Here is a 26,817-nt window from a genome sequence, read left to right as displayed (position 1 = left end):
TGCTGTTAAACTTACCCATTAAGTTTTTATCACAAGTGCTATATTTTACATTTCTAGAGTATCGGATTCTCTCTCAAAGCTGTATATTTCTATAATTTCTTGCTCCTACCGACATTTTCAAATTCTCTTATTTTATTAAATAGATAAAAATACTTTTTTGTTTACTGTACTAATTATTTCAGTATCTTAAGTCGTTCTCTGCTGACTTGCTTGTGGTGCCTTGTTTCCTTGTGTGTTTTATGACTTTTTCTTTTTTTACTATGAGTTCATATTCCTTGGAACTCTGAGGCCCGAGCTGAAGATGGGTTTCTCCAACGCGGCTCTGTGGGTGCTTTCCCCTGGGCATCTAATGGCACTGCCAACCCAGAACAACTTGTACTCAGTTCCCAGGCTGAGGGATTTTTCTCTGGACAGTCTAGGTAGTAGGAATTTGTGGCTCAGACACACATGAGGGTCAGCTTATGCCTACTAATTTTCAAAAGAGACAGCTCTCTTTCCCCACCACACAGACATCTGACCCAACACCCAGGTCAAACGGATTATTGTCTTTGCTCTCCTCTCCCAGGGGCAGGTGTATCTCTGGCTCATCCTTACACTGAAGATGCCATCCTGTGGGTGATGCATACGAGCTCCTTTCAGGCCCCCATCTCCAGCCGCCCTGGGCTTTAGTGCCCCCCTACCCCACCCCAGTCTAAGATGATCCCGTAAAAGCCTTCAAGGGGGAAGCCAGTTTAGCACTCTATCTACGTTTATGGGTTCCTCCTTTCACTTAGCTTCTGACTTCTAAGATTTTCCAGCACCTCATGACAAGTTTCATTGTCGGTTTCCTAAAAACATTTTGTCCAGCATTCTTAGTTGTTTTCAGCAGAAGCAGTCAGGATACCCAGTCCACCAAACTGCCAGGAGCACAAGCTCTCCACACACAGTTTCTTTACACGTCTACAGGTGATTCTGAAGGGCTCTCCCAGTGAAGAGCGAAAGCATCTCGGGATGCTGCTCACTGGCTGTCTCTGGTTCCCTCCTACTTATTAAATCCAGCTGTCTAGCTTAGCCCTCAGTCCCGTTAATCTCACACCAGCATCTGACAGCCCATCCTCTCTCCGAGCACCACTTCTCTGGGAACAAGACTGAAAGTGTCCTGCCCAGGCCCCTGATCTCACAAGAGCAGGGATTCACCCACTGAATGGAGACACGATGGCCCATGGGCCACTCACCAGGTGGGTTAAAGACGATGATATCATCCAAGAGCTTAGACATCTCCTTTTCTAGGACTGCTAAGGTGATTTTTCCATTTTGTTCCAGGGAGCTGAGGAACTGAACCATCTGATGAGTGAAGGCTCGGCACTTTGGAACTGCATCCTGACAAATAATAAAAGGAGCATTCATTTGAATCCATGCGAGCAGTATAAACTGAGTATTCCCTGGGGGCATGTCACTGCTCTGAATGCTTCGGGAGGGAGAGGCGAGGACAGAGCAGGAGGCCACATGAAGACAGGTGTGTGTCTAAGGGCCCTGTGTCTAGGGATATGCAAATCTGTGGTAACACTTACACCAAAACCCACATTCTCCCAAATTCCAGAACATTCTTCCTTTTTCACTACATCAATAGCAATGTTAACTACACATTGATTACTTGCCAGAAACTTTTCCAAAAACTTTTATATTCACTACCTAATTTAATTCTCACAACAACACTTTGAGGCAAAGCACTATTTCCAACTCAGATGAGAAAACCAACGTCGGAATGGCCGTGAGCTGGGGACCGGAGTTTGGCAGACCTCAAATTCATGCTCATCATTTCGCTGCCATTCTGCTGCCAGTGACATCCAGATCTCTAAACCACAGGCTGCCGCCCTCAATCCTTCTGCCCTCTTGTTAGCGTGTGGGACTGCTAGTAAGTGAAGGTTTAGCAAAAGAGATAATTAAAACTAAAGGATCTGAGAAGCCAAAACAGGAGTACACAATGGTACACATCCTCTAACTCTTTCACCTGAGCCATCACAGGGTTTGAGACCGTCCTCAGCAGCACCTCCACTACCACAATCCTGAAGAACACTCTGCCTTTTAAAGCACCCACTCAACTTACAAGATGTTTCTGGCTGTCAGTAGGAATGGAAAGGCCCGCAGACACTCTTAGGAGCTTCATGATTAATTCCGCAGAAGATTCCTTTGCCAGGATGATGGCTGGCTGGTAATGGTTGCTGAAATAACTGAGCACGCTCTGGTAGGACACGGTATCCACGAGATGCCACGAGAGTGAGCTTGTTTGTCCGAGGAGGTTCAGGAGAGGTGAATCCTAAAAATAAAACACATATTCCTTTAGTTTCGGAGTTCTCAGTTTCCCAGAAATATGTATCTCTAGTCTATGGAGTGATCACTAAGATGGCCTATGATAAGCACTGAACAGTTAAGATGTCAAGTAAGTATCTACTGAAGCTAGAAGTACTAGTGAAAGTAATAACCAAGGTCTTGGCAAAAACACATTAACTTTAAAATCTGTAAGTATTCAGAACCCAATTTTCAAAGGAACTCTCAGATCTGGTGGCAGAACTAGCAATTAATGAGATGTAAAATAAAATTGACTTGTATTCTCTAACTCAGTGTGCTTCCCTTCATAACCCAGAATTAGATTATGAACAATCCCAGAAAATCGGGCGCCTAGTTGAAGGCACATCCCATATGCCAAGCAGATATTCACACTGACAGAGGTGTTAGGGAAACAAGTGAAAAGCTACAACCTCGTAGGGAGTGGGGCTCTAGGAAGCCTTGCCAAGTCTTCATCACAGGCTCTCCAAACTTACTGCTTGGTCTACCAGCTGATCTTCCTTTGCCAATAAAATCATCATGAAAAGGAGGCAGACAATCATGCTCCGGGTCTCTGGGTGGGGACTGGGGCTCCAGGCATCAGAGAGCACACTGACCCAGTTGACTTCGCACAGGACAGACCCCAAAAATAAGAAGCAGCTCTTAGGGCTTCCTCGTTCCACCTTAAAGGGAAATGAATCAAAATTAATGTTTTCCTTTAAACTGTCTGTGTTCTTAAAAATGTGTATAAATCAATGCTTACTAAATTGAATTTTAAAAATAACTTTTTCCCCAAATTATAAAAACCATGTCTGAATCCTTCCCCGCAAAGATTTAGACTTGACATTTGTAATATTTTTTCTTCCATCCTCAGTGAATGCATACATTTTTCAGCTTGTTTAGAGTTCATTATTTATTCCACTAATTCTTAACAGGAGAGGAATGACCTTCCCTAGCTCTAACCAGGGTGGTAAATCCCTGCCACAGTCACCAATGCTCTGTCACAATCCTCAGATGTGCTAAGATAGAACAAAGGTTGAGATCTATTAGTCAGTAGTTCCTAAAGCTGATTGTGCAGCAGAACCACCTGGAGAACTCACTAAAACACAGATTGTGGGACCCTACCCCCAGAATTTTATATTTCCTACATCTAGGGTGAGAGCAGGAATTTGGATTTCTAACAAGCTCCCAGGTGGTGCAGACGCTGCTGGTTCTAGGACCATACTTTGAGACCCGCTCTATTATTGTATATAATTTTTATACTGCCTTTTTGGTATAATGTTATGTTATAAAAATGTCTCCACATCATTAGACTTTGTGATTTTTGATGACTGCGTAATATTTAATTAAATCCTATTTAAAAGATATTTAAAATATATTAGGGATTGGTGGGCGGGTGGTAAATGTATTTTACAGTATATAATCAATGTCAGAGTTAACTCTTATTAGCCCATTTCAGCAGTCTGTTTAAAATAAAACATGGCTAGCTATAAATTTTTCTATTTAAAATGAAGATTAAAAAGCCATTTATAAAATCAGTCAATGGAATCTGGTGATGATTCATGCCCTCCTGTGACTACCATCATTATATCATATTAACTGCTGCTTCTTTTCCCTTTTAGAAAATGATTCCTCATCCTCTTTTATCACCTGTTCTCTATCCTCACTCCAAACCCCTCAAAACACATCCCTTCTTACTCCAGAAAGACACACAGGACTGAAAGGCTTCCTGCTTCCGGCCAGGTCAGCACCATCTCTCATTAGACTAAAATACCTAGAGGCACCGAGTCTACAGTGACCCTTCGGGGCTGTGCTCACATTTCATCTGTCACACAGCTGAGGCCGCCCGCTTCAAGCCACCCTACAGCTCTTTAAGCAAACATTCTCTTCCATGTTCATAGTAGTGATAAATATCTACTCGGGACCTATCTCATATACTAAACCGGCTATAAAATCATTCCTAAGCTTTTATTTCAGAGACAGCCGTCCTCAGCCTTCCCTGGAGCTTGGCTGCAGAGGAGCGGCTGACAAGCGCAGCCCTGGGTGCTCTCCACGGTCAGCGCTAACAGACCGCCGTACGTTTCCCGGACCATCAGAGACCACCATGGACCTGCAGGAATTAAAGCACTTACGGTGTCTCAGTCATCAACGTGACGTCAAGTGAGGAGTAAACACAAGAGTACTGGTGACTCTGAATAAATAAACTGAAATGACTATAAAAAGCTAAGACAAGATGGTAAGGGGAAATGGAAAAAAATGGAAACCTAAGGGGCGCCTGGGTGGCTCAGTCGTTAGGCATCTGCCTTCGGCTCAGGTCATGATCCCAGGGTCCTGGGATCAAGTCCCACATCAGGCTCCCTGCTCGGCGGGAAGCCTGCTTCTCCCTCTCTCACTCCCCCTGCTTGTGTTCCCTCTCTCGCTGTCTCTCTCTCTCTGTCAAATAAATAAATAAATAAATAATCTTTAAAAATGGAAACCTAAGAACAACAAAACAACAAAAATGCCGGGCGCTATGTAAGTGATGCTACTGGGGCTGTTTTTTGTAACCATTGCTTCTACTGCTAAGACTCACATACATATTAGCAATTTTTCCAAGTCATTTCGGGTCTTTATATGATTATGATGCGTCACTGGTTGTTACGATGCACTTCTGTCTCCTACAGCATTATTCCCTTATGTAACTGCTTAAAGAAACTAATGGCTTGAGTACCAATTACATTTTGCTTTAATAGAACATTTAACAACATGGAAGCCTGATGATACTGTCCTAGAAAAAGATGCAAACCCAGAGACACCAAGACTGAGCATGACAAAGTCATTAAACCATGTATTCCTACAACAATATTACGAAAGTCCAGGGGTGACAGCCATGCTACAGTCAACATCTTTCCCTGGGTTTAAAAATGGTCCTACAAATGTCTTCCAGTTGCCTACTCCCACAGTAAAATGAATTCCACGGAACGCTGCTTCCCACAAGCAGCATTTGGGCAACACAGAATGCGAGCACAGTCCACTCTAGCACCCACTGCAGCCGGGCCTGAGAACCGCAGTGAGCAGGCTGCTCCCTAGGAGCCAGGCTGCGACACGGAGCGCGAGGGCTCACTTTGAAGAAGGCCTCCATGAGCATCTGGTCAGGGTGCAGGTCCCTCCATGGGAGTCTCCGGTAGGCACTATGGAAGGCGTACAGAATGAACTCTGGCATTCTGGGGGCTGTACACGCTTCACAATAATGCATCAGGTGTAACCGAAGGGCTCCTTCATCACTTGGCAACAGCTTATCTAAAATTCAAGCAGAAAACACAGCTGAAGACCTTCTGGGTTATCTTTAAAAACAAACAAACATGGGGCGCGTGGGTGGCTCAGTCGTTAAGTGTCTGCCTTCAGCTCAGGTCATGATCCCGGGGTCCTGGGATCGAGCCCCGCATCGGGCTCCCTGCTCCACGGGGAGTCTGCTTCTCCCTCTCCCACTCCCCCGCTTGTGTTCCCTCTCTCACTGTGTCTCTTTCTGTCAAATAAATAAATAAAATCTTTAAAAACAAAAAACAAACACAAAACAAAAATTTGAACTAAAAGTCTAAAACCTAAGGTTCTCAGTAATTACCAAATTTCAAAGATTTTCATGTGCCAGGAAAAAAAAAAAAAACAAACAACTGATGGCAAATTAATAGCAAAGACCAGTACTGTAATTACTTACTTGGGGAACCAGAATGAGAAGCTGGTAGGTGGGAGATAGCAGGGGCGATCAGTTTTTCTTTAAAACTTCTAGCTAAATGGCTTTTTAACTCAAATACACTTGCACAACCCCACCCACTTCTAGGCATCCCTCCAGTCTGCTGCCCTCAGCATATAATCAGTCACCAGCATGGAGCACTCATTCATTTGGCGCCTTGGAGGAATCCAATATCGCTCAAAAGGAAATGTTGCACATGACTAAAACGTAACCCGTGGTGCAGTACAACTAGATGATTAACTGTCACTCGGCTAAGTTATTCTAAAACGACACTCCTCTGCGACATGGATCACTCAGTATTAAAGTCACAAGTATCAATTACCTCAGTGCCCGCAAGAGTGAATGCCAGTATAAGGGGCATTTAGTCTAAAACAAAACTTTTCAGATGTTCTGGTTCTACGCAAAGAAATGAATGTAGTCAAAGAAGAGAGAGCCAGCCGCCCACAACAACACGAGAAACCTGATGGTGGTTCTTAGTAGTGGCTTTTGAAAAATGACCAATGAGCATCAACCCATGGTAGCAATCGATTTATCATTTCCAACATACCTGTGCCCTTGATTCACAGTCCTTACTTTATTCTACAGCATGAAACATCAACATGTTTTTAACCTTTTAAGATAAGGTAAGGTTAGCATTTATTTAAATACGAATAAAAGATAGTTCTGTTTAAATAAGGATGGATATATAGTTGGATGTCTAAAAGGTAATCTCTGAGGACAAGACTGAGTTTCTAGTTCCAGCCCAGACACACATTAAGTTCTGTGAGCTCAGATAAATTCATTTTGCTTTTTGGGTCTTCATTTTCTCATGAATAAAAGGAGGGAGCTGGATCAGAAGATCTAAAAGGCTATAATAAAATGCTTTTTCCTGCTTTGCACAGTTCTGTTTCCTCTCCTTGAACTCAGCTACCAATTCCTGATGTTAGCCATGGACCCTCCTGTTCCCAAGCCACTTTCTTATTTTATATACACAGGCAAGAGCCTGAGAGAGTGCTTGTCCCCTATACTAAGAAACTAAACATACAGGGGCACCTGGGTGGCTCAGTCGGTTAAACATCCAACTCTTGATCTCAGCTCGTGTTTGATCTCAGGATGGTGAGCTCAAGCCCCATGTTGGATTCTATGCTGCGCATGGAGCCTGCTTAAAAAAAAAAAAATTTATATATATATATATGGTGCCTTTGTGATTATAATTTGATGCTCAAATATTTTTGATGATGATAAGCAGCTAGAAGTTTGTCTTTCTAAAAAAAGTGAGTACTGTTAGTATTTCAAATGTTACTCATTAAACCAATACTTATCAAATAGATACTGAGATTATGGCACTGCATAAGTCTTATAGGGGATAAAAAGAATAATGTTTCTGGACCTAGAGTTTACATCTTACAGTTCGGTCAAAAATTTTTTTTTAAAGAGATCTGGCATGTATGTAAAAGGTCAATCAAAAGTACCAGATGATGGGGTACCTGGGTGGCTCAGTCAGTTGGGCTTCCAACTCTTGATTTCGGCTTAGGTCATGACCTCAGGATCATGAGATTGAGCCCCAAGTCGGGTTCCATGCTGGGTGTGGAGCCTGCTTGGGATTCTCTCTCTCCTTTCTGCCCCCGCCAACCCCCTGTGCGCTTTCTCTCTCTCTTAAAAAAAAAAAAATATATATATATCTAGACAATGGAATACTGTTCAGTGCTAAAAGGAATGAACTATCAAGCCATATAAAGACTTGGAGGAACTTAAATGCATATCACTAAGTGAAAGAAGCCCATATGAAAAGCTACACAATATATGATTCCAACTATTTGGCATTCTAAAAAAACTAAAACTATGGAGACAAGAAAAAAAAATCAGTGGTCACCTAGAATTAGGTGGAAGAGGGGGAGAGTAGGCAGAACACAGAGGATCCTTGGGGCCACGAAACTACTCTGCAGGATACCATAATGGTGGATACGTGTCATTACACAGCCGTCAAAGTCCACAGAATGTACAATGCCAAGAGTGGACGGTAACGTAAACTATGAGCTTTGGGTGACAATGAGGTGTCAGTGTAGGCCCATCAGCTGTAACCAGCATACCACTCTAGCGGGGGGGGTGTTGATAGGAGGGGAGGTTGTGTGTGGGAGGTGTGGGAGGGGGGTCATATGGGCACTCCGTGTACTTTGTGCTCAATTTGGCTGCAAACCTAAATCTGTTCTGCACACACACACACATCTGTCTTTCAGGACCAAAGGCCACATTGTTAAGTCGGCGACTACGAGCCACAGAGAATGTGGCGCCGCAGAGGCAGACCAGTCAGAAACAGAAGGTGCCCAGCAGGCCGCGCTCCTTCAGGACCCACTGCAGTGCCCGAGGGGAGCCAACAACTGAGCACAGAGTGGCCACTTCTGCCCAACGTGGGAGCGGTAGGGCGGAATGTCTGCCTGGCGCCGGCTGCTGGCCTGGCCGCCCATTGGTCGGAGCTGCACTGCAGGCAGGCGCACTGCTCTTCCCTCCCACTCGCCTCTCACAGCTGCCCCACCTGCGCGGGGGTCCGAGGCCACCGCCCCAAACAGATCTCTGGCATTTGGGCTCCATCACGGTGTCTACTGCCCAAGGACTCAAACCGCAGAGGTGCGCTAGAAGATTCAGAGGCAGGCGAGAAACACATGCACATAAACACACGTGCGAAAGAATATAAAGTACCCGAGGCTTCATCTGGTAGTGGAATCAGCATGAGCAAGGGCAGCGAGGGGAGGGCCAAGGACATTCGCAGAATAGTGCGTCAAGCAGTATGGCTGGAGTGGAAGGTTTCCATGAAGAAACCATCACATAATGTTGAAGTACACTGGGCCAGCCATATCGGAATGCTGGGCAGAAACATGACACTTTAAAGTTTGGAAATATGAATATGATAGGATATAAATACTATTTCACGAAAATCAATCGAGTCAGTAGGCAGGAACAGAAACTGGAGATAGGAAAAACAGGAGGCGATTGCAAGAATCTTGCATCTCTGAATAAAACATCTCTGAAAATGCAGAACTACGTTCGCTCAACGGAAGTAAACAGGGCCAGAAACAGGGACCAGAAGCAAAGAGAGACCAGGAAACCTGGGTACTGAACAGACATTGAAGCCTCAGCTGCCCATGGACGGTCGGCTTCTGAGGGGTTCTAACAGCATGAGGAGTCTCCTAAGGACTGCACCCTCACTGAAAGAGCAGATCAGGGTAAGATCTCTGCCTTCACCTTGACTCAGAGCCAAGGAGAGGAACAAGTTGACAGTGATCACTGAGGCCCGCCGGCGAGTGAGCCTGGGGTCTGACTGTTTACAGCACAACAGTGAGAAACCACAGGCCAAGGAATTACACAACTCCCGCTGGCAACAAGTGCAGATCTCCTCTGGAGGACACACCCTCAAGCCCTTGTCTTTACGGAATTCCCACAGAGAGAATCTCTCTAAATGCGGGCTCACAATACAAAACTTAAAAATCCACAAGGAAACAAGCCTCTAAGTGTAAGAATCTGAAGGAACATCTAACTAGTTGTAGCATAAGCCATCCCCAATAGTAACTTCAGTTATTGCAAACAGATCATAAAGGAAACTATGTTTAAACATTTCAAACAAAAATTAGAATTTTAAACAAAAGAAATGATATGCTATCAAAAAGGAGGATAGGTTTGAAAAAAAACAAACATGACTTCTAGAAATTGAAATAAATCCAAAGGCTTTTTTTTTTTTTTAAAGCAGATGAGACACAGCTGGAGAGACTAAGTAAACTGGAAGAGAGTCCTCAAAAATTCACCCAAAATGAAGCACAGAAAGAAAACATGAAAAAGAAGTTGGAGTCACAGAAGATAGAATGAGGTTCAACATGAGGGACAGAAATATTTGAAGAGAATGGCTGCCTATATTCCAAGGCTGATGCAGCTCAGAGCTACCTTACAAACAATAAGAGGTTACAAACTTCACACCAACCAACTTATCAGTGACCTCCTTTGGTCAAAGATGACTGCCTCTCAACTAAAATAAAATTAAACAAAGTAGGAAAAGCAGAGGCAAAAGAGTAACCGAATGATTTAGGAAAAACGTGGTAACTAACCAGAGACATAACATAACATCTTCCTACCTTTAAAACTCTCGTGCAAAGAGTCAATACAGTCCGTGAACAACTGCACAATGCTTAAGGCCACCACAGCATCACTCTCCAGCCAGGGGTAATGTCGTTGGCTGCTTTAAATAAAAGAAGCACACGCTTAGAAAGGAAAGCACCGTGGTTAAATCACTCTAGGTCCCAGAGTCTAGGGACTGCCTCAGTCCTACAGATCACTGTATTATGTAGCCCCAAAACACATTCTGACCACTTTAACCGCTGTGAATTCCTGGAGATGAATCGTAGCTCATAATAACAATCACACAATTTTATTTACTTTCCTTCTAAACCTTTCATTCCAATGCAATTATGTTTCAGAAATGTGTTGTCTACATAGATTAATACCTTTTTAAATTCAATTTACACCCCTGTGTATCTCGGTTATATTTCAAATGCCTCAGACGCGTGCCACTAAGTGGCTTCAACAGTTTTGTCTACCTAAAACATGGAAAAAAAAAATCCCTGTAACAGAAAGATGGCCAAAAACGGACAGATTTCGAAATAACCAAAGAAAAAAACTCTTTATATGATCATTTTAGTTTCTGAACTGGGCCCAGAAAATTCAATATCAAAATAAATCCCATTAATTCTTCCTGGAAATAAACAGCAGTCTGCATTATTGCCAACAGTCTCGGAGTCAGCACAGAATCCTGAAGCTTGCAGATTGAGGATAGTCCTCTAGCAAACGCAAAGATCCAGAACCTTTTCTGTTTTCTTCAGCGAGCTCTTGGAGCAGCATGGGCTAATGCCAAGAGTCCTGACAGGGGAGTCGGAAGCCCTGAGCTCTGCTCCCGGCTCTGGCCCTCACTCGTGGTAGGACTGAAGCAAAGCCACTCATGTTTTCTGAGTCTCAGTAACAGATTAATAGTTGTGAAAACACCTAAACACTGTGATATCTAGCACTGTTGTAATTTTAACAAACTCCTGACAAATTCACCTAGCTTTGTTTGTATGCTTTTAGGGGAAAATAGACTCAGAAGGCAACTCCCGGCATGTGAACAGTTTCTACACCTCTGTTTTAAATGCTCATAACATCATGCTTTCATTTAGTCTCCAAACTCATGTGAAAGGGGTTCATTGCCACCCAGTAATTCAAAAGCCAACTTAGTTCCAAAAAATAAATAACCGAGGTACTGGATAAAATCAAGTTAGTCTCATATTTTACAGTAGTATATTATCAAAATCTAATTCAGGAGAGTAACACCCATTTTTCTGAAATTAAGTACCAAAATTTATTCAACGTCTTTTTGTAGAAAACTGGAAATAAGTGTCTAGTTTTGCTTCAAAGTTAATAGGTCTGATCAACCAAACTAACAATTCCACAAGCAGAAAATGTCTTAAGTTTCCTTCATAAGGAAGCATTTTCTAAATTTAATATGGCCCTACATAAAAAATTAAATCTGTGACGCATCCCTCATAACAAATTACCATCAGAACCTTATAAATTTCAAAAGAATATGAATCTCTGAAAAACGATTTACCTTTCATGGTCCTCTAAAACCAAGATCCATGGCTTAAAGAGCTGGATGATTACTGAATGTAGGGATCTCAGCACTAAAAACAAAGCAAAATTTTTAGAGACAAGAAACAAGCTCATCCTTTGTCAATATCACTAATAACGCTAAAAAAAAATCTACTTATTATCTGTATACTCACAAACCTATGTTGATAAACAACACATTTCATGTAACTAAGTTAAGCTCATGTTTTCATCATTTGCTGCAATGGAATTTCCTGAGGAATTTTTATTACCTCACAGTGTCATGGATAATTTTATACCATATATTTTTTAAAAGATAAATGTTTAAGAACCCTTTCCCAAATAAGATAAATATAGGAAGAAAGAGCGGGAGACTGAAACCTATCTCCGTGTGCCGTGCCCCATGAAGGAGGGGCAGAGACAAGCTGAAGCAAGCACACAGTGTGCGAGTGAACATAGGTATGATACATAGATGGGTTCACGCCTATACTATATATTTCCTATTTCTTCTTCTTGACACTCAGATATATAGTTTTATTGCTAAGATTTAAATATCTTAACGTGTCTATTCAAGTTTCTTCTAATGGAAGGTCAGAGCACCTTGCTCCGTGGTGCACTAAGGGCATATTACCTGTTTTGCTGCTGGGAAATGGGTCTTGAGCCAAGCAGGCCATTTCTGAATCAAGCAGCCGTTTTACAAGATAGCCCAAGAGTGTCTTCATATCAGCCATGTAAGGACTCCATTTTGAGAATAAACCAAAGCTTTTAAAGTCCAATGTGGATAACCGAAGCTTATAAAAAAAGTTTGAAAGCCACTGTATAGTCTCCACTACCTGGAAGAGAATGACGGGGCAAAGAGTCCTTACTAAAGGTCTACTTTCAGCAGAGTACTAGGGTCGACTGTGATGGAGGGCTCGGACTTTGTAATAGAGTTGCAAAGGTGTTTGCATAGGAAAAGTAAATCAGCAGATTTCAAACTCTTTTTCTAAAGCAGAGGAACCATTCTTTCCAGTACATTGTCATGCGGCCCCACATCACATAACACTGATGGAACCGAGGGCTCTGTGGGATGCTGCATGAGAACCTGACCACAGGAGCCAGGGGTGTGAGGTTAACTGGGTGGGGTAAGGTGGGGAGGGAAGGTACACCCAGAGGGTGGGTCTGGGCTGCTCTTGAACGGGTGAGCAAGACAGACTCTGAGGTGTGAGAGAAAGGCAAAGGGTGCATGGGAGGAAGAAAGTGACTGACAAAAACAGGGCTCTTAAAGATAATGCACAGAAGTGCAGCTTTTTTAGGTAAAAATTTTGAATGTGTTCCAACTGTTTAAAAAACAGATAGCAAAGGAAACAGAAAAGGAATGCAGAGACATAAACTTCAGACACCAAAAGCGACACACCTGCTTGTCAGACAAGAGAACATCTGGAGAGCTCTGAAGCACCGAGCTCTCTGCAGAAGCTGCCCCCTGCTGGCAGTTTGGGGCACAGCAGCCCAGGGCTCTCAGAGTGGCTTTCCAACACTGGGGGCTCAGCAGCTGCTCGGCGGAGCCTTATGGGGCAGGGACGGAAGACAGCAGGTTAGCATCTTTCACAAACTAACTTTTTCAACTTGAATCAAATAACGTGTGTACTTTACAAAGGAATGAAAATTCAATAAAAATCCAGAACTAATTCATAAAGACCTATGGTGAAGAGATTGCAGTAAAGAGAACTTATGAAAAGAACTGTTCACCTGGACACTTCACCTTCCTGGTTCCTAGTAACCCTGCTGGGAGTGAGCACAGCTGGAGCCATCTGAGCTGGAATCCGGGGGTGGGGGGGAATCCCACCTACCAGCCCCCAACTGGGGGACGGTCAAGGTACCACTTTCCTGGCTGAAGCTGTGAGAAACAGCAGTAACAGGACAAGGGAGACTGGATTGCAGAACGCAAGTGCAGAGTCCAGGCTCTCTTCTCATACTTACCCCTGAAACTCCACTCGTGCAATGGGCAAAACCTAAAGCAACACAGAGACAGCACGCAAAATAGACACTACAGCCAGCACTCTGCTCCTGGTAAATCTCCCATCCCAGAGGCCAGGACTAATACCTCCTCCGGCCCTTTCCACCCAGAAGTGGCCTGAGGATCACACAGGATAACAGAGATTGGTAGGAGTAGATCGAGGGGAGAGATGATGAGGCAGCTGCAATCTGCTGACTGGGAGCTGTCTAAGGAACAGTGAAGGGTCTGTGTCGAATGGCTACTGTGGTCTGGCTCTTAGAGGACACAGCCCTGGAATCAAGTTACAGGTATGGGAGTCACGCACACCTAGAACACAGCAGGGAAGCCAGGGAAAACAAGGGGCTTGTCCATGAAGAATGAAGAGAAGAGATAAGCAAAGGCTAGAGCCCCAAGAACACCAACATGGCGTCCAGGGAGGGAAGGTTAAACCAGGAGGCTGGAGGTCACGGAATTGGCCAGTGATGGTACTGTTATTCTTAAGCCTTTAACTGAAATTACTTTCCTGGTAAGTATAAATTTCCTATTAAATGCAAGTCAATGGTTGCCTATACACACTGCTTACAAGCTCTTAAAAAGGTTTCAGGAGAAAAAAACACAATATATACTTGATCAAGTTCTGAAAATTTAGAGCAAAAATTAGGCCAGCATGCATCAAAATTGTACAAATACATCTCCCTACCCCATTCTCCACCCACCCTCAACCTGCCTCCACAGAAACAATGAAAGCTTGAAGTACTCTGAAAACGAGAGCACACATTTCAGTATTCTTCAGGTAGTTCAATATATAAAATCATTACCTTATTCCTTAAATGGTTTCTTAATATTAAGTAACACAAAAATGTGGCATAAAGCAAAACTTAGTTTTCCATTACATCTATAAACTGTATGAAGTTCGCATGAAAAAAGTAAATACTATCTCACATTTATCAAATTTCAATAAAATTCCTACCTAGTGAAATTCCCAAAATAAAAAAGCTAACAACCTTTTTACTCCTCTTCTTATCTCCAATACTCTAGTGGAAAATTGCAGGGTGGGAGGAAAAAGAAATGGTGGGAATGTAGAAAATTGAACACTGCTCTTTCCCTTGGTGAATATAAATACAGGCTACCATTACATACAGATAAAATTTACTTGCAAAAAAACATGAGTCAAAAAAATTAAGGTGGGAGAAAAAAACCAAAATTTATCCACTATTTGGATCTACAGAGAAACCAGTTGGCAAAGTAAACATATTGCAACGGAGCAACTTCCTTCTCTTACCAAATCTGTAGTCAGCACAGTAAGCAGGCCCACTCCTAACCCAGCCCAGTTCAGGACAGCTGCAAAGTCAAGGGAAAGAGGTGGGTGCATGACTGTGGACTTCAACACCATATACTAAGTGCTGTCTTGCTGAATCAGGGCCCATTTGAACATTTAGGACAATAACTGACCTTTTTTACAGACAGTACCCTTTTGGGCATTGTTCATCAAGCACTTCAGGTAGAAATTAGTGATTCTAAAACTCCTACATACTGGTCTTATTTTTACATTTTTGGATGACATCTGTAGAATGGTAAATGTCACATTAAATATTCACTGCAATCTAATCATTATAATTAAAAGACACTTACTTTGCATCAGCAGCCTGAGAATGTCACTGTACTGGTCAGGGAACTGGTAGAGAAGAAGGTAAGTCCAGTGCTTACAGAAAAGATTAAATGGCATCAAAATATCTTCATCTGGTTCAAGACCCCAGGCAGTAAGTGCCAAATGAATGGACTCCAGAAGCCTGGTACGATCAGACAGAGGAGGTTTAGTGGTGTTTAACCATTGCTTAAGATTGAACTAAAAAGAAAAAGAAATAAGAAGCAGTTTTATTGACACCGGAAAATTAACTGAAGTAGAGAAAACTATGTGCAAATTTAGTTTAAAAGTCAAACATCACTCAAGATTCAGCTTTGTATAAAGACTGAAACTAAAACGTATATACAAGTACTTAAAAGAATCTATGCAGGTCAATAATTAATAGGTGTCAGTAAGCCGCCAGCTCTACTTCACCCTCTGGGATTACAGAGGGGAGTTTTCTCAGCTCTGCGTGCTTTTCTGTAACGTAAGAATGTTTGGTTAAGTTCTCCCTACAAGGCAAGAATCAGAACTCTGTCGTTCTGCCTCACTGGTCACAGTGCCAGAAACAAGCAGCCCCTTTATGGGACTGTCTCCATGTGATACAGTCACATTTCTGAGTCTGCAGTAGTAATGTATCTCAGTTAATAAAACTTCAGGGGGTTATCGATCACCTCCCAGAATTCCCAACTATAAAATGTTTGCCCCCATTACAGACTGAGAGCAGTCTCTAGGCCCTAAAAAACGCCTAGGTTTTATGATTTATAGATGTTAGAGAAATACAATTGAAGGCAAAATCACTAAGGCTCTGCAATTCTCAAGTGGTTAAGTAAATTCATTGCTTGGGCCTGAGTTAATATTCTACTTGGAATGAGGACAAAGGCAATTTGCTTATATCTGGCTTATTCCAAATATGAGAGACTTTGATATATGACATCTCATTTATCAAACACATTTTCAGCATAAATTCAGGATATATTCAAAAGAAGGATACACTAAATTACTATTATGAATATTTCAAAGCTGTACTGTTTCTCAAGAGGGCTTGGGAGCGAAGTCCTTTTTCTACTATGTGGAGTAAGACTGCTCTACACAACACAACCACTGCCCCCACAAGAAGAAGCTGCGGGATCAGGCTGCTTGAAGATGATACAAAATGTGAAAAGGGTCTACCAGGAAACAGAACTCCAGGGGGCCCTTCATTTCTATGGAGTGGGAAACACCACCAGATCCTACATTTCCATGACGGCATCAGCACAGAATCACATCTCACCTTGGTCAGCAGCATGAAAATCATATCACTGTTGTCCTCACTTAGAAACTTCACCACTTTCTCATAGAGCTGAATGAATTCCGCGGGTGCAGCATTGGGAGTGAAGAAAGGAGACAGCAGAGAGCAGAGCCTTCTATTCTTCAGAACGGTCTCCAGTACTTTCCTGCATTCTGACTTAGTGCCGCTGATAAACACCTTGAAAGAATTAGAAAAGGAAAATGTCATCAGATTCTGCACTGCCTTCCCCCACAACTTTTATTTAAGCAACCAAGCTTTAAGGGCTAATACAGAAGGCAAAGAGAACTTTTTCTAAATGAAAACATGAAACAATCAAAATAATCTAAAATCAACACAGATAAACCTAACACTTCCAATGATGGTGATATTAAAAATTCTGGATTATCCATGAATTTGATTTGGACAAGCCATAGAGAATTTCTAAAAGATTAAAATATTAGGATAATTTGAATCCAGAAATTTGCAAGGTACCTACCATAATTTCGAAGTATTCAAAGTGACCCTGCATTTTGTCAAGAAAACAAAACCTCTAGGTCATAAATTTTATTGAGATGTGCTTTTAGTACTTTTAAAAAGTTAACTTCATTTTTTTTTTTTTTTAAGATTTTATTTATTTATTTGACAGAGAGACACAGCGAGAGAGGGAACACAAGCAGGGGGAGTGGGAGAAGGAGAAGCAGGCTTCCCGCCGAGCAGGGAGCCCGATGCGGGGCTCGATCCCAGGACCCTGGGGGATCACGACCTGAGCCGAAGGCAGACGCTTAACAACTGAGCCACCCAGGCGCCCCTAAAAAGTTAACTTTAATAATTAATATTTAATCAAGATAACTTCACCATGTTTTAACTTGGTTCTAATGTTTTAAGTACTGGATATAAGTATTTAAATAATTTCAGGGTCAGGAAGGCTTTGATAAGCCGGATCACAGGCAGAAATAATAAAAAGCAAGACTGAGAGATCTGAATATATAAAAATTTTAACTTCCATAAGGCAAAAAGTATGATAAAATTAAAGGAAAATGACACAGTAGAAAAATCAATTTAGAACACATTCCAGATACTAGGTTGAAAGTCTGAGGACCTCCTTCAAAGCAATCAAAAAACAGAAATTCTACAACAGAAAACATGCAAAGGACAACAACTAGCAAATCATAAAAAATAATTAAATGGCTAATAAACATAAGGAAAGTCATGCAAGTGAACAATTACTTAAAGAAATACAACTTAAAATAATAACAAAGTACACTTGCCCTATTAGATTAGCAAGACTTAAAAAGAATAATCCTTCCTCACACTGGTTACAGTTTGGAGAACAATAAATTCAAACCCTGCTATGATAGTGGCAACAGGTAAAAACTTCCCAGGGGGGCACTGTGACAATCTACACCAAATGCTAGTCCCTCTGACACAGCGACCATACTTCTAGGAAATTATCCTGGAAAAAACAGTCCAAAGAGTTCACAAAGATGTGTAAGAATATTTATCTCAGGCTCATTGCAGCAAAACAAACCACCTGAATAGCCATCCAGAGGGCACGGGCTCAATACATCACAATATACCTGTACCACGGAACACTATGTATTAAATACCATGAGATCAGTCTGTATTTACTAACAGAATAGTATCTAAAAGTTGTGTTTGAATGAAAAACAGTAGGTTACAAAATAGCACTTGCCCATTTTTGGGTATATATGCCTATCTCTATCTATTTAGCGATATGTAGGAATGATGTATCATTTCTACATATGTACACACATACGCTAACATGCATATACACAAGACAAACTATAATAAAATGTTAGCTATTTAACCAGTATCTTCAGGAGGTTAGAATTATGGAAATTTTTCTTCTTTATACTTTTTATACTGTCTGCATTGCTTATGGTAAGCACACATCAATTTTAAAATCAGGAAGAAAACTTTAAAAAATCTATCTTAATATCTGCTCTGCATCACCTCTTTATAAGTATCCAATAACAAAGTACTCATTCCTCTGAAACTGGGTGAGAGTACACGGTTAGTGTTTACACATTTTCCATCAAGTGGCTTTCCTTTCTTTAACGACTTATTTCATAACTATGCATGCATACCTTGCTCTTGCCTTTTTAAATATCCATATATTTAACAGTAAGTCAAATAAATAAATAAACAAACAAACAAACAGGGACCGAGAACAGCAACTGGGAGGCAGCAGTGGGGAGGCAGAGTGAACACGGACTGCTAAGGCAGAACACATGGGATCCAGGCTCAGCTCCAGCACTGACCAGCTGGATTCCTTAGGCAAGTCATTTCATCTATTAGAGACCAGTTTTCTCATCTTTAAAATGAGAATGGTATCAGTCACATAGAGTCACTGTGAGGATGAACTGGAGAGCGTTTTATAAACAATAAAGAACTTCATCATGTTAATTGTTAACAATACCAAAAGCATGAGTTTGATGTCTCCCCAGAGACTTTCAAATATGAGCAACTTTATATCTATTGTATGAGAAGCAAAATTCTATACCAACAATTTTAATCACATCTTGAGACGTCAAGAATTCAAAGGGGCTTCTGACTTAAGTAAGAGTCCGAAACTGTAATGGAAGCCTGAAGTCAACCCTGACTATATCTAATGAGGATGCTGCAGGAACTCAATAGATGTGAATAAGGCTAAAAAACACAGAAGTACCTTACCTGTCCCAAGATCTCAATGCATGATGTAAAGAACTGCCTTGTGGGAGGATGACGCTGAGTTTCATCGCTGACATAATCCACAACAGTAAAGAAGAGGCTAATGCCAACCTTCTGAACCCCAGGAGTAGGCTGCAACTTGTAGGCATTCACTAAGGCCCTGTGGGAAAATGTAGGTGAGACTATTGGTCTACAGTAGGAGAATCCAGACTCACAAGTATTTCTCTGGTACTCTACACTTCTCAGGCAATATTCTTAAGAGTCCTTCAGAGCCCCATACAAATGTCACTTTAAAAATATTCCATGAGATTGGGGCGCCTGGGTGGCTCAGTCAGTTAGGTGTCTGCCTTTGGCTCAGGTCATGATCCCGGGGTCCTGGGATTGATCCCCAAGTCAGCTCCCTCTCAGCAGGGAGACATCCCCTGCCCATCCCCTCACTCATGAGTGCTCTCTCTCTAATAAATAAAATCTTTTTTTAAGTTTTTATTTATTTATTTTTAAGATTTGACAGAGAGAGACACAGCGAGAGAGGGAACACAAGCAGGGGGAGTGGGGGAGGGAGAAGCAGGCTTCCCGCCCAGCAGGGAGCCCGATGTGGGGCTCGATCCCAGGACCCTGGGATCATGACCTGAGCCGAAGGCAGATGCTTAACGACTGAGCCACCCAGGCGCCCTAATAAATAAAATCTTTAAAATAAAATATTCCATGGGGTAAGTATCTTCCAACTTGGCCCGACACTTATTTTTAATACACAGAAATGATTTTTATGTCCTCCTGGGAGAGTGGGGATCAGCTGTATTAACATTCTTACCCTTATCAAAATTACCCTTTCATATTTTCTATGTAATTCATAATTTATTCTTTCACTTTGTGTATTCCTTATAGAATACATATTTTTAAAAACAAGAACACTGAGTTCTCTAAATTTTAAAATCCAAAACACTGAAAAGATTTTTGTATAGAGTAAGATCCTAGAATAAAGACACCTCTTCTAAGTCTCACACTCTTTTGAGTTCCTTTGCTGGTAAAAGAAACATTAACTTCTTGTTCACCTCACCTCCTTCTTCTTCCCAGGTCCCCCAGTCCAACCTACAAAAGGACTCAATGCCCTCCTCCGTATCACCACCCCAATCTACTGGGGGATTAGTTGCTGGTACTAGAATGTGGAGTCACCTTAAATCAAAGGCAGGGTCAACCTCTCTCCCAAGTCATGCCCTGGTGGCTTTAAGAAGAAAGAGGACATTGAGTGTAAGCCAGATGCTCCATGGGAAAAAAATCACAATGGCCAAATGCAAGCTGACAACTACAGTTGAGAGCCCTAATTCCCCTGAGCAATTCCACTTCAAACTCTGCTCAGTAATCTGAATTGACGATGATGATTTTCTGGTAAATGTAACTATAATCTAAAGCTTAAGCACTAAATCTCTCCATGATTGAATTTCAATATGCTGTGTCATCTCATAATTCAGGGGTCAGTAAGCTTATTCTATCGAGGACCAGATAGTAAATATTTTATGTTTTATGGGCCATAAACTGTCACAACTATTCAATTCTGCCATTATAGCATAAAGCCATACACATGAAGTAAATAAATGGGCATGGCTGTGTTCAATAAAACTTTATTTATAAAAAGAGGTGGCAGGCCAGATTTGGTCCAACGGCCATTGTTTGCTGATCCCTGTACTAATTTAATTAGTAGGTGCCTGGGGGTGTGGTAGCAGGTAGGATTACTATCAGTAGTAACAAAATAGATTTTTAAATTACAATGCTCTCAAAACTTACGTAATCAAGTTTTCGGCATGGACCGCAGCTTCCACAGTATTAAGTGATGGTGGTTTAGCAGCTTCGGCTTGCAACTGCTTCACTTCTTTTCGCAAAACATGAAGCTGCTGGCTTATTGCTTCATTTTTATGCATACCTTCAAACTAAGAAAAATTTAAATGGTCAACAGACTTTTTTGTTCCTATTATGTTTCTACAGCAAAGATTTATTACAAATATACTGAGTACTTAATGAAGAATTATTACTACAATTAATATTATAACTCAAAATTCTCAGCTGAATGGGGCAGGGGTGGGAAAAAAAAATGTCAAAAAACTATTCAAGAACCTCAGGTTTTTCATGAAGAATCAAACCTGAGTCAGTTTATCGCTGGTTCAGTCTTTTGTAGGATATGTTCTCTGTCACTTACGTTTGGACTCCCCAGCTCTCATCAAAAACAGACTTAATGTCTTCTACCACTGAGGTTTTCCTTGAAGCACACCACGCCCCTCCTCTGTTGGGCATCTTCCCCAGAAGCTTGACCCCCCTGTTCTCCCCACCCAATAGCACACACAGTTCAACTCAAAACACTAAGGCTGCACATCTCATGTGTGCCACACATACAAAGACCACGATACAGATGCTGTTAATAAAACACTTGCCATTCTGAAAGGAAGAAAGGATATGTAATTATAAAACAAACAACAAAATAAGATAAAATACAGGAAGTGCATAAATCAGCTGCAAGCCTACAAAAGAGCAGTTGACTGATTCAGTGGTCCCTGAAGCTCATCTCTGATAAAATTTTTACTCATTCTCAGTAAAGATGTGAGAAAGGAGAATTTATTGAGCTTAAAAAAAAAAAAAACTAAATCTATTTCAATTTAAAAGATTAGCCTTTAGTTAAGATTACATCTCTCTTATTTGAGGGGATTGTTAATATCCCTTTTCTCTAATTAATTGGTGGTGACCTATATGATAACTGCTTTGTAATGTCCTTTCTTGGATATGAATAGATGCAGAGCATATCCTACATCCAGGCTGCAACACAAAGATAGAACTAAGGCAGCAACTGTGGAGGACAGGAGGACACAGGGACAACAAGGAGAAGCCCCGCCTGGCAGGGAGGTCAGGGATGAATAGCACAGAGCAGTCAGTCTAGAGAGGAGGGGTCCTGTCCTGGGGGAGTTCTTTGAAGCAAGCTAGGGAATTTGGACTTATCCTGCAGGCACAGCAGAGAATGCTGAAGAGATGAGAACATTCAGAAGGCAGGAATGTTAAATCCTGCATTCTCCTCAAATGGGCTCCCCCAATCATGTGAATGAGCAATGCAGTCTACATTTTCCTTTATGTGCACCTACCCAAACCCAGTCTTCAGCCCACCACTGCAATGATTATAGGTACCTTTGTTTGTAAATAACATAAATACTTAATTCACAAATTTATTTAACTGAGGCCCTTATGTCCCTGCCAGAGTTATTATCATAAATTCCAGACGAAAGGCTCCTGGAGTGCAATGGTCTGGTCTCTTCTGCTTTACACAGCACCCCAGTACAACATGACTCTGACAGGATGCCGAGCACCTACTTTCACAATCATGAGAACAACTTTTTTCCATAAAACTCAGCAATGTTGTATTAAAAAGCTTTACGAAACTTCTTAAAGAAAAAAATACACTGTCAGTTTGAATCAAAAGGCATGAAAGTGAATAAGAACATATAATGTTAACAACAAGTATTTTAATTTTTGGAGAAATGAAAGATAAAATAATCAAATTACCTCTATTAAACCACATAATGAATCAATACAAATATTAAATTTCCAATCTTTCAAATAAAAGACCAATGTTTAATAAACTAAAATGTGATCAGGAGCATGTGCAGTCAGTTTTGTGCCTACGATGTCACCAACTGCGGTTAGACTGGGTCTTTGAGGGTCACAGCCCTTGGCTGGCCTGGAGAGAAGGCAGCCAAACAGGGAGGAAAAAAAGGAATCTGAGGGGAGGAAGGAAGACAGTGAGGATGAAGGGAAGTAGAAAGACAATGGGTAAGAGAGAAGGAAAGAGGTTCCCCAGATTGGGAAATGCAGAGACAAGACTAAGTTAACTGGAGCTTCAGAACTGCCACCCCACGCTGTGGAAACTACTAGTGCCCAAGAGTAAGGAAAAGCAACATTCCCACCAAAAACACCACACAATGATCATTATTTCCCAGTCTACTTGTTTTTGTTCATTGCGCCCAACTCTACTGAGAGTTTTCTTTGCTCACAAGGATGGAAGAGGGGCTGACTGCCTGGCGGCTCACAATCACCAGGACTACACAGCAAAGCCGCGTGCTGGAAGCCCCTCCACTTAAGTCACTGTAAGGAGACAAAGCGATGGAAAAGCTGAAAAAAGCAAGTAAGTTGTTACAATACTGCGAGGCCTTCAGTGGGTCTTTTCCATCTTTCATTTCTAGGACTGAGCAAATTTTTCACACGATAATAAATCAATCCTGGGTCCCACAAACATGCCCCACAATACCACAGTACAACAAAAGGAACCCTATTATAAATCACACCATTTCCTCAGGGAATATCACTGAATTATTAGAGGCTTCTACTGGGAGAGACGACCGCAGAAGAAGCACGTTTCACTTCCCATAAAATATATTTGGCTTTTGTATACCCCTAACAAGCTATACATAGTTCAAACATTTGCAGATGGCTGGAAATTTCCAGGGCTTTCCCTCTCAGAAAAATTCTATGAAGCTATAAAATATTTTCATGATATAATTTGAAATCTTTATAAATGAGCCATTTAAATATACTTATGCATTTTAATCTTAAAATTTATATTTAAAATATAGTCATAATATAATATATATAACATAATATAAATATATAATATAATATAAAGTCCGTGAAACTGATTTTAAAAATGGATCCAATCAATGAATTTTCTAATCACTGAAAGGGAAGGTGATCCTATCACACCAACTCAGAGAGAGAAAATGGTATACCTGTTAATTTAAATGAAAATTGATGGTCATGATCAGCTTTCTCAGAATGATACAGCTAGTCTTAAAAATTGGAGCAGAAATAGCTAAAAGCAAATGGCTTCATTTACCAATACTGAGTGGGAAAGAATGGGTCTTGAATTTAAATAGACGTGGGCTTGAATTTCAACTGAGCCACTTACAAGCTGTGTGACTATGGCAGGTCCTTGAGACTCTCTGAACCTGTTTCGTCACCCACATTTTGTGAAGATTAAGTGAGATAATGTATGCAGAGTCACCAGCATGTTACCTGGGATATGGGAGTGCCCCAGCAAGTGATAAGAAGAAATACTGAACAGAGCTGGGAAATAATGTAATATACTGAAGTATGACCATCCTTATCACTTTCCAAGATGGAATGCCCAGGAGACGGTTGTATTAGAGCAAAAAGCGCAGCAGTGTGGTGCTTAAGTCGAGATTTTGTATGGAAAGCATTAAGTCGGCCAACTGAGCAATAAACTGGCCTAAGGTAAACACAGTCAAAGAGTGACTGCTAATTTCTAGTAGGAACAAGTTCCAACTTCCAGCCAAATAATATCTACAAAATTCCTGAGGGTAGTTAAAATCTTACTTGTGAAGAGTATAAATCTGCAGTTGTTTGCTCCTTCAAACACCTCAGTTCTATGGCACTGACTGAGCCACTGACAACAGAAACACGAGTAAGACAAGGTCCCGGACACACAGAACTCAGAATCTAGTCACAGCGACAGAGGTGATCATAATGCAAAACAAGTTGTAACTCAGCCTAATGAGTGATGTGCTGGTGGTTTTCATGGACTCATTCAGGGCCGTGAAAGGGCACCTATTATGTGCCAGGAGCCATGCTCGATGGTACAGGAACACAGACGACTAAGGACAGGAACTCTACCCCCGAGGAGTTCACAGACTGGCAGGAAAGACAGCAGGCGACTACCACAGCATTTATGCACGAGCTGCTACGAGAGACTACCTCAATCTGACTAGAGGGGCTAGGACCTCAAGACGTACTGCCTGACCCCAGACTGGAAGGATGAGAGGAAGGAGCTCTCATGCGACAACAGGAGCGTGGGACAAGTAGCGCATGCCTAAGACAGAAGGTAGGAACGTGCATGTCATGTTTAGAGAATGGAAAAAGCCTGAGTGGCTAGAAAACAATGTTTAGGGATCAGGAAAGGGTAAATGATGCCACTAGAAACTGATGAAGAACAGATTACGGGGGTCCCAAGAGTCCTATTCCTTATAGATACTGGAGAGCCAATGTTGGTTGTCAGCCTGCAAATGCGATGAGCTTTGTGTTTAAAAAGATGAATGGTGGGGTGCCTGGGTGGCTCAGTCGTTAAGCGTCTGCCTTCGGCTCAGGTCATGATCCCAGGGTCCTGGGATCGAGCCCCACATCGGGCTCCCTGCTCCACGGGAGGTCTGCTTCTCCCTCTCCCACTCACCCTGCTTGTGTTCCCTCTCTTGCTGTGTCTCTGTCAAATAAATAAATAAAATCTTTAAAAAAATAAAAAATAAAAATAAAATAAATAAAAAGATGAATGGTGGCAGAATGGAAAACAGACTGGACAGGATGAGAGTCTATGGACAGGAAGCCTTACGTAATGGTTCAGGGGAGAAGTGATGCGGGGCTACCTGGGGGCAATGGGAACGAAGAGAAAGAAAACAAATGTAAAGTCATTTCAGAAGCAGAGCCGGGAGGACTTGGAAAGTAACTAGATGGGATGTATGAGGGTGGGGCGATGACACTGATGCCTAGGTCCCCATTTCCTGTTACAGGAAAAACTGGTTTGGAGGGTCAAAGTGGGATTAGTTTGGGACCTGTGGAGTTTGAGGTATCTTTGGACATTCACAGAACATTACATAGGCAAGTAGAAATCTAGATTTGGAACTCAGAGAATTCTGGACTAGAAAAGCAGAACAGGAGTCATCAACATATGGGTTAGCCCTTTGGGGGTCATGGATTACTGAGGATCTACTGAAGTTATGAACTCTCCAGAAAAAAAATTTCCATATACTTTCAGGGACTTCACTGACCCACTGAAGACCATTCACACACCCACACTAGATTAGGAACTCCAACACAAATAGTAGGCAAAAGCCGCTAATGTCACAATGACGGAGGGGATCAGGGGAAGCGCAACTCACAACCAGCAATCTAAGGGTTGAGTTGATGAAGAGGAACCCTGGGCAGAACCTGCAAAGTGGCTAGTGATTTGGAGGGACTAGAAGAGACCTCATGACGTTCAGCATCGCCAGATGATAGAATTATGTTAAACAGGATCAAAACTACTGGATATAGCCATAAAGTGGTCCCTGGACACACAGACACAGAGGGGCTACAATTCTCTGTATAAGAATAACAATCTACCTTCTGTATGGCATATGCTCTCCCAGTGGCAGTTCCATGATGAGTCCTAAACAGTCAGAACTCACCTTCCCTACCCCGACATCCATAACCAAAGTCATCCATTTGTGTAAGAGACAGCTTTAGACTCAAGTACAATCTCTGACCAAAACTCAGAGCGAATCTAACTGACTTGCATCAATTAGATAATGCCCCAACTTCATGACAGCTAGAGTTTCAACTTTCTTCTACCTTGCTCTTAGCTATCAAGGAGTAGCCAAAAAAATTTTTTTGTCTTCAATTCCTGGAAGTATCAACCAGCAAGTACTGCCTAGGATAGACTTAGTTAGCAATTTCTATATAACTTTCTAAAGAAATCTTACTTGAATCAGATTACAAAAGCTGCTCACTATCCTCACATTTTTAATTTCCCTGGCAGATCTGCATCACTAGGCAAAATAATGGCTGAAGTAGATACCGTGTCGATATTGGTACTTCTA

At 41.7% G+C, this 26,817-nt stretch overlaps 1 protein-coding gene across 3 annotated transcripts in view; it reads right to left on the bottom strand.

The window, feature by feature from the left end:
• EPG5 (ectopic P-granules 5 autophagy tethering factor) overlaps positions 1 to 26,817 on the bottom strand; it is a 103,815-nt gene that overhangs the window by 13,788 nt on the left and 63,210 nt on the right. For 2 of the 3 annotated variants that reach the window (XM_036107576.2, XM_078060376.1), the window contains 12 exons: positions 20,981 to 21,123; positions 19,202 to 19,358; positions 16,511 to 16,705; positions 15,246 to 15,459; positions 13,035 to 13,183; positions 12,270 to 12,471; positions 11,640 to 11,712; positions 10,135 to 10,238; positions 5,408 to 5,583; positions 2,802 to 2,987; positions 2,087 to 2,296; positions 1,215 to 1,359 (listed from right to left, as the gene is read on the bottom strand). In XM_036107576.2, the coding sequence (XP_035963469.2) occupies positions 1,215 to 1,359; positions 2,087 to 2,296; positions 2,802 to 2,987; positions 5,408 to 5,583; positions 10,135 to 10,238; positions 11,640 to 11,712; positions 12,270 to 12,471; positions 13,035 to 13,183; positions 15,246 to 15,459; positions 16,511 to 16,705; positions 19,202 to 19,358; positions 20,981 to 21,123 (1,954 nt within the window). The remainder of the gene's footprint in view (positions 1 to 1,214; positions 1,360 to 2,086; positions 2,297 to 2,801; positions 2,988 to 5,407; positions 5,584 to 10,134; positions 10,239 to 11,639; positions 11,713 to 12,269; positions 12,472 to 13,034; positions 13,184 to 15,245; positions 15,460 to 16,510; positions 16,706 to 19,201; positions 19,359 to 20,980; positions 21,124 to 26,817) is intronic. The other variant, XM_036107577.2, reaches the window with a different exon arrangement.

The sequence above is a fragment of the Halichoerus grypus genome, chromosome 13 (genome assembly GCF_964656455.1).
Source record: "Halichoerus grypus chromosome 13, mHalGry1.hap1.1, whole genome shotgun sequence".
In the NCBI taxonomy this organism is placed as follows: Eukaryota; Metazoa; Chordata; class Mammalia; order Carnivora; family Phocidae; genus Halichoerus; species Halichoerus grypus.
This window is presented reverse-complemented; position numbering and strand designations above follow the sequence as displayed.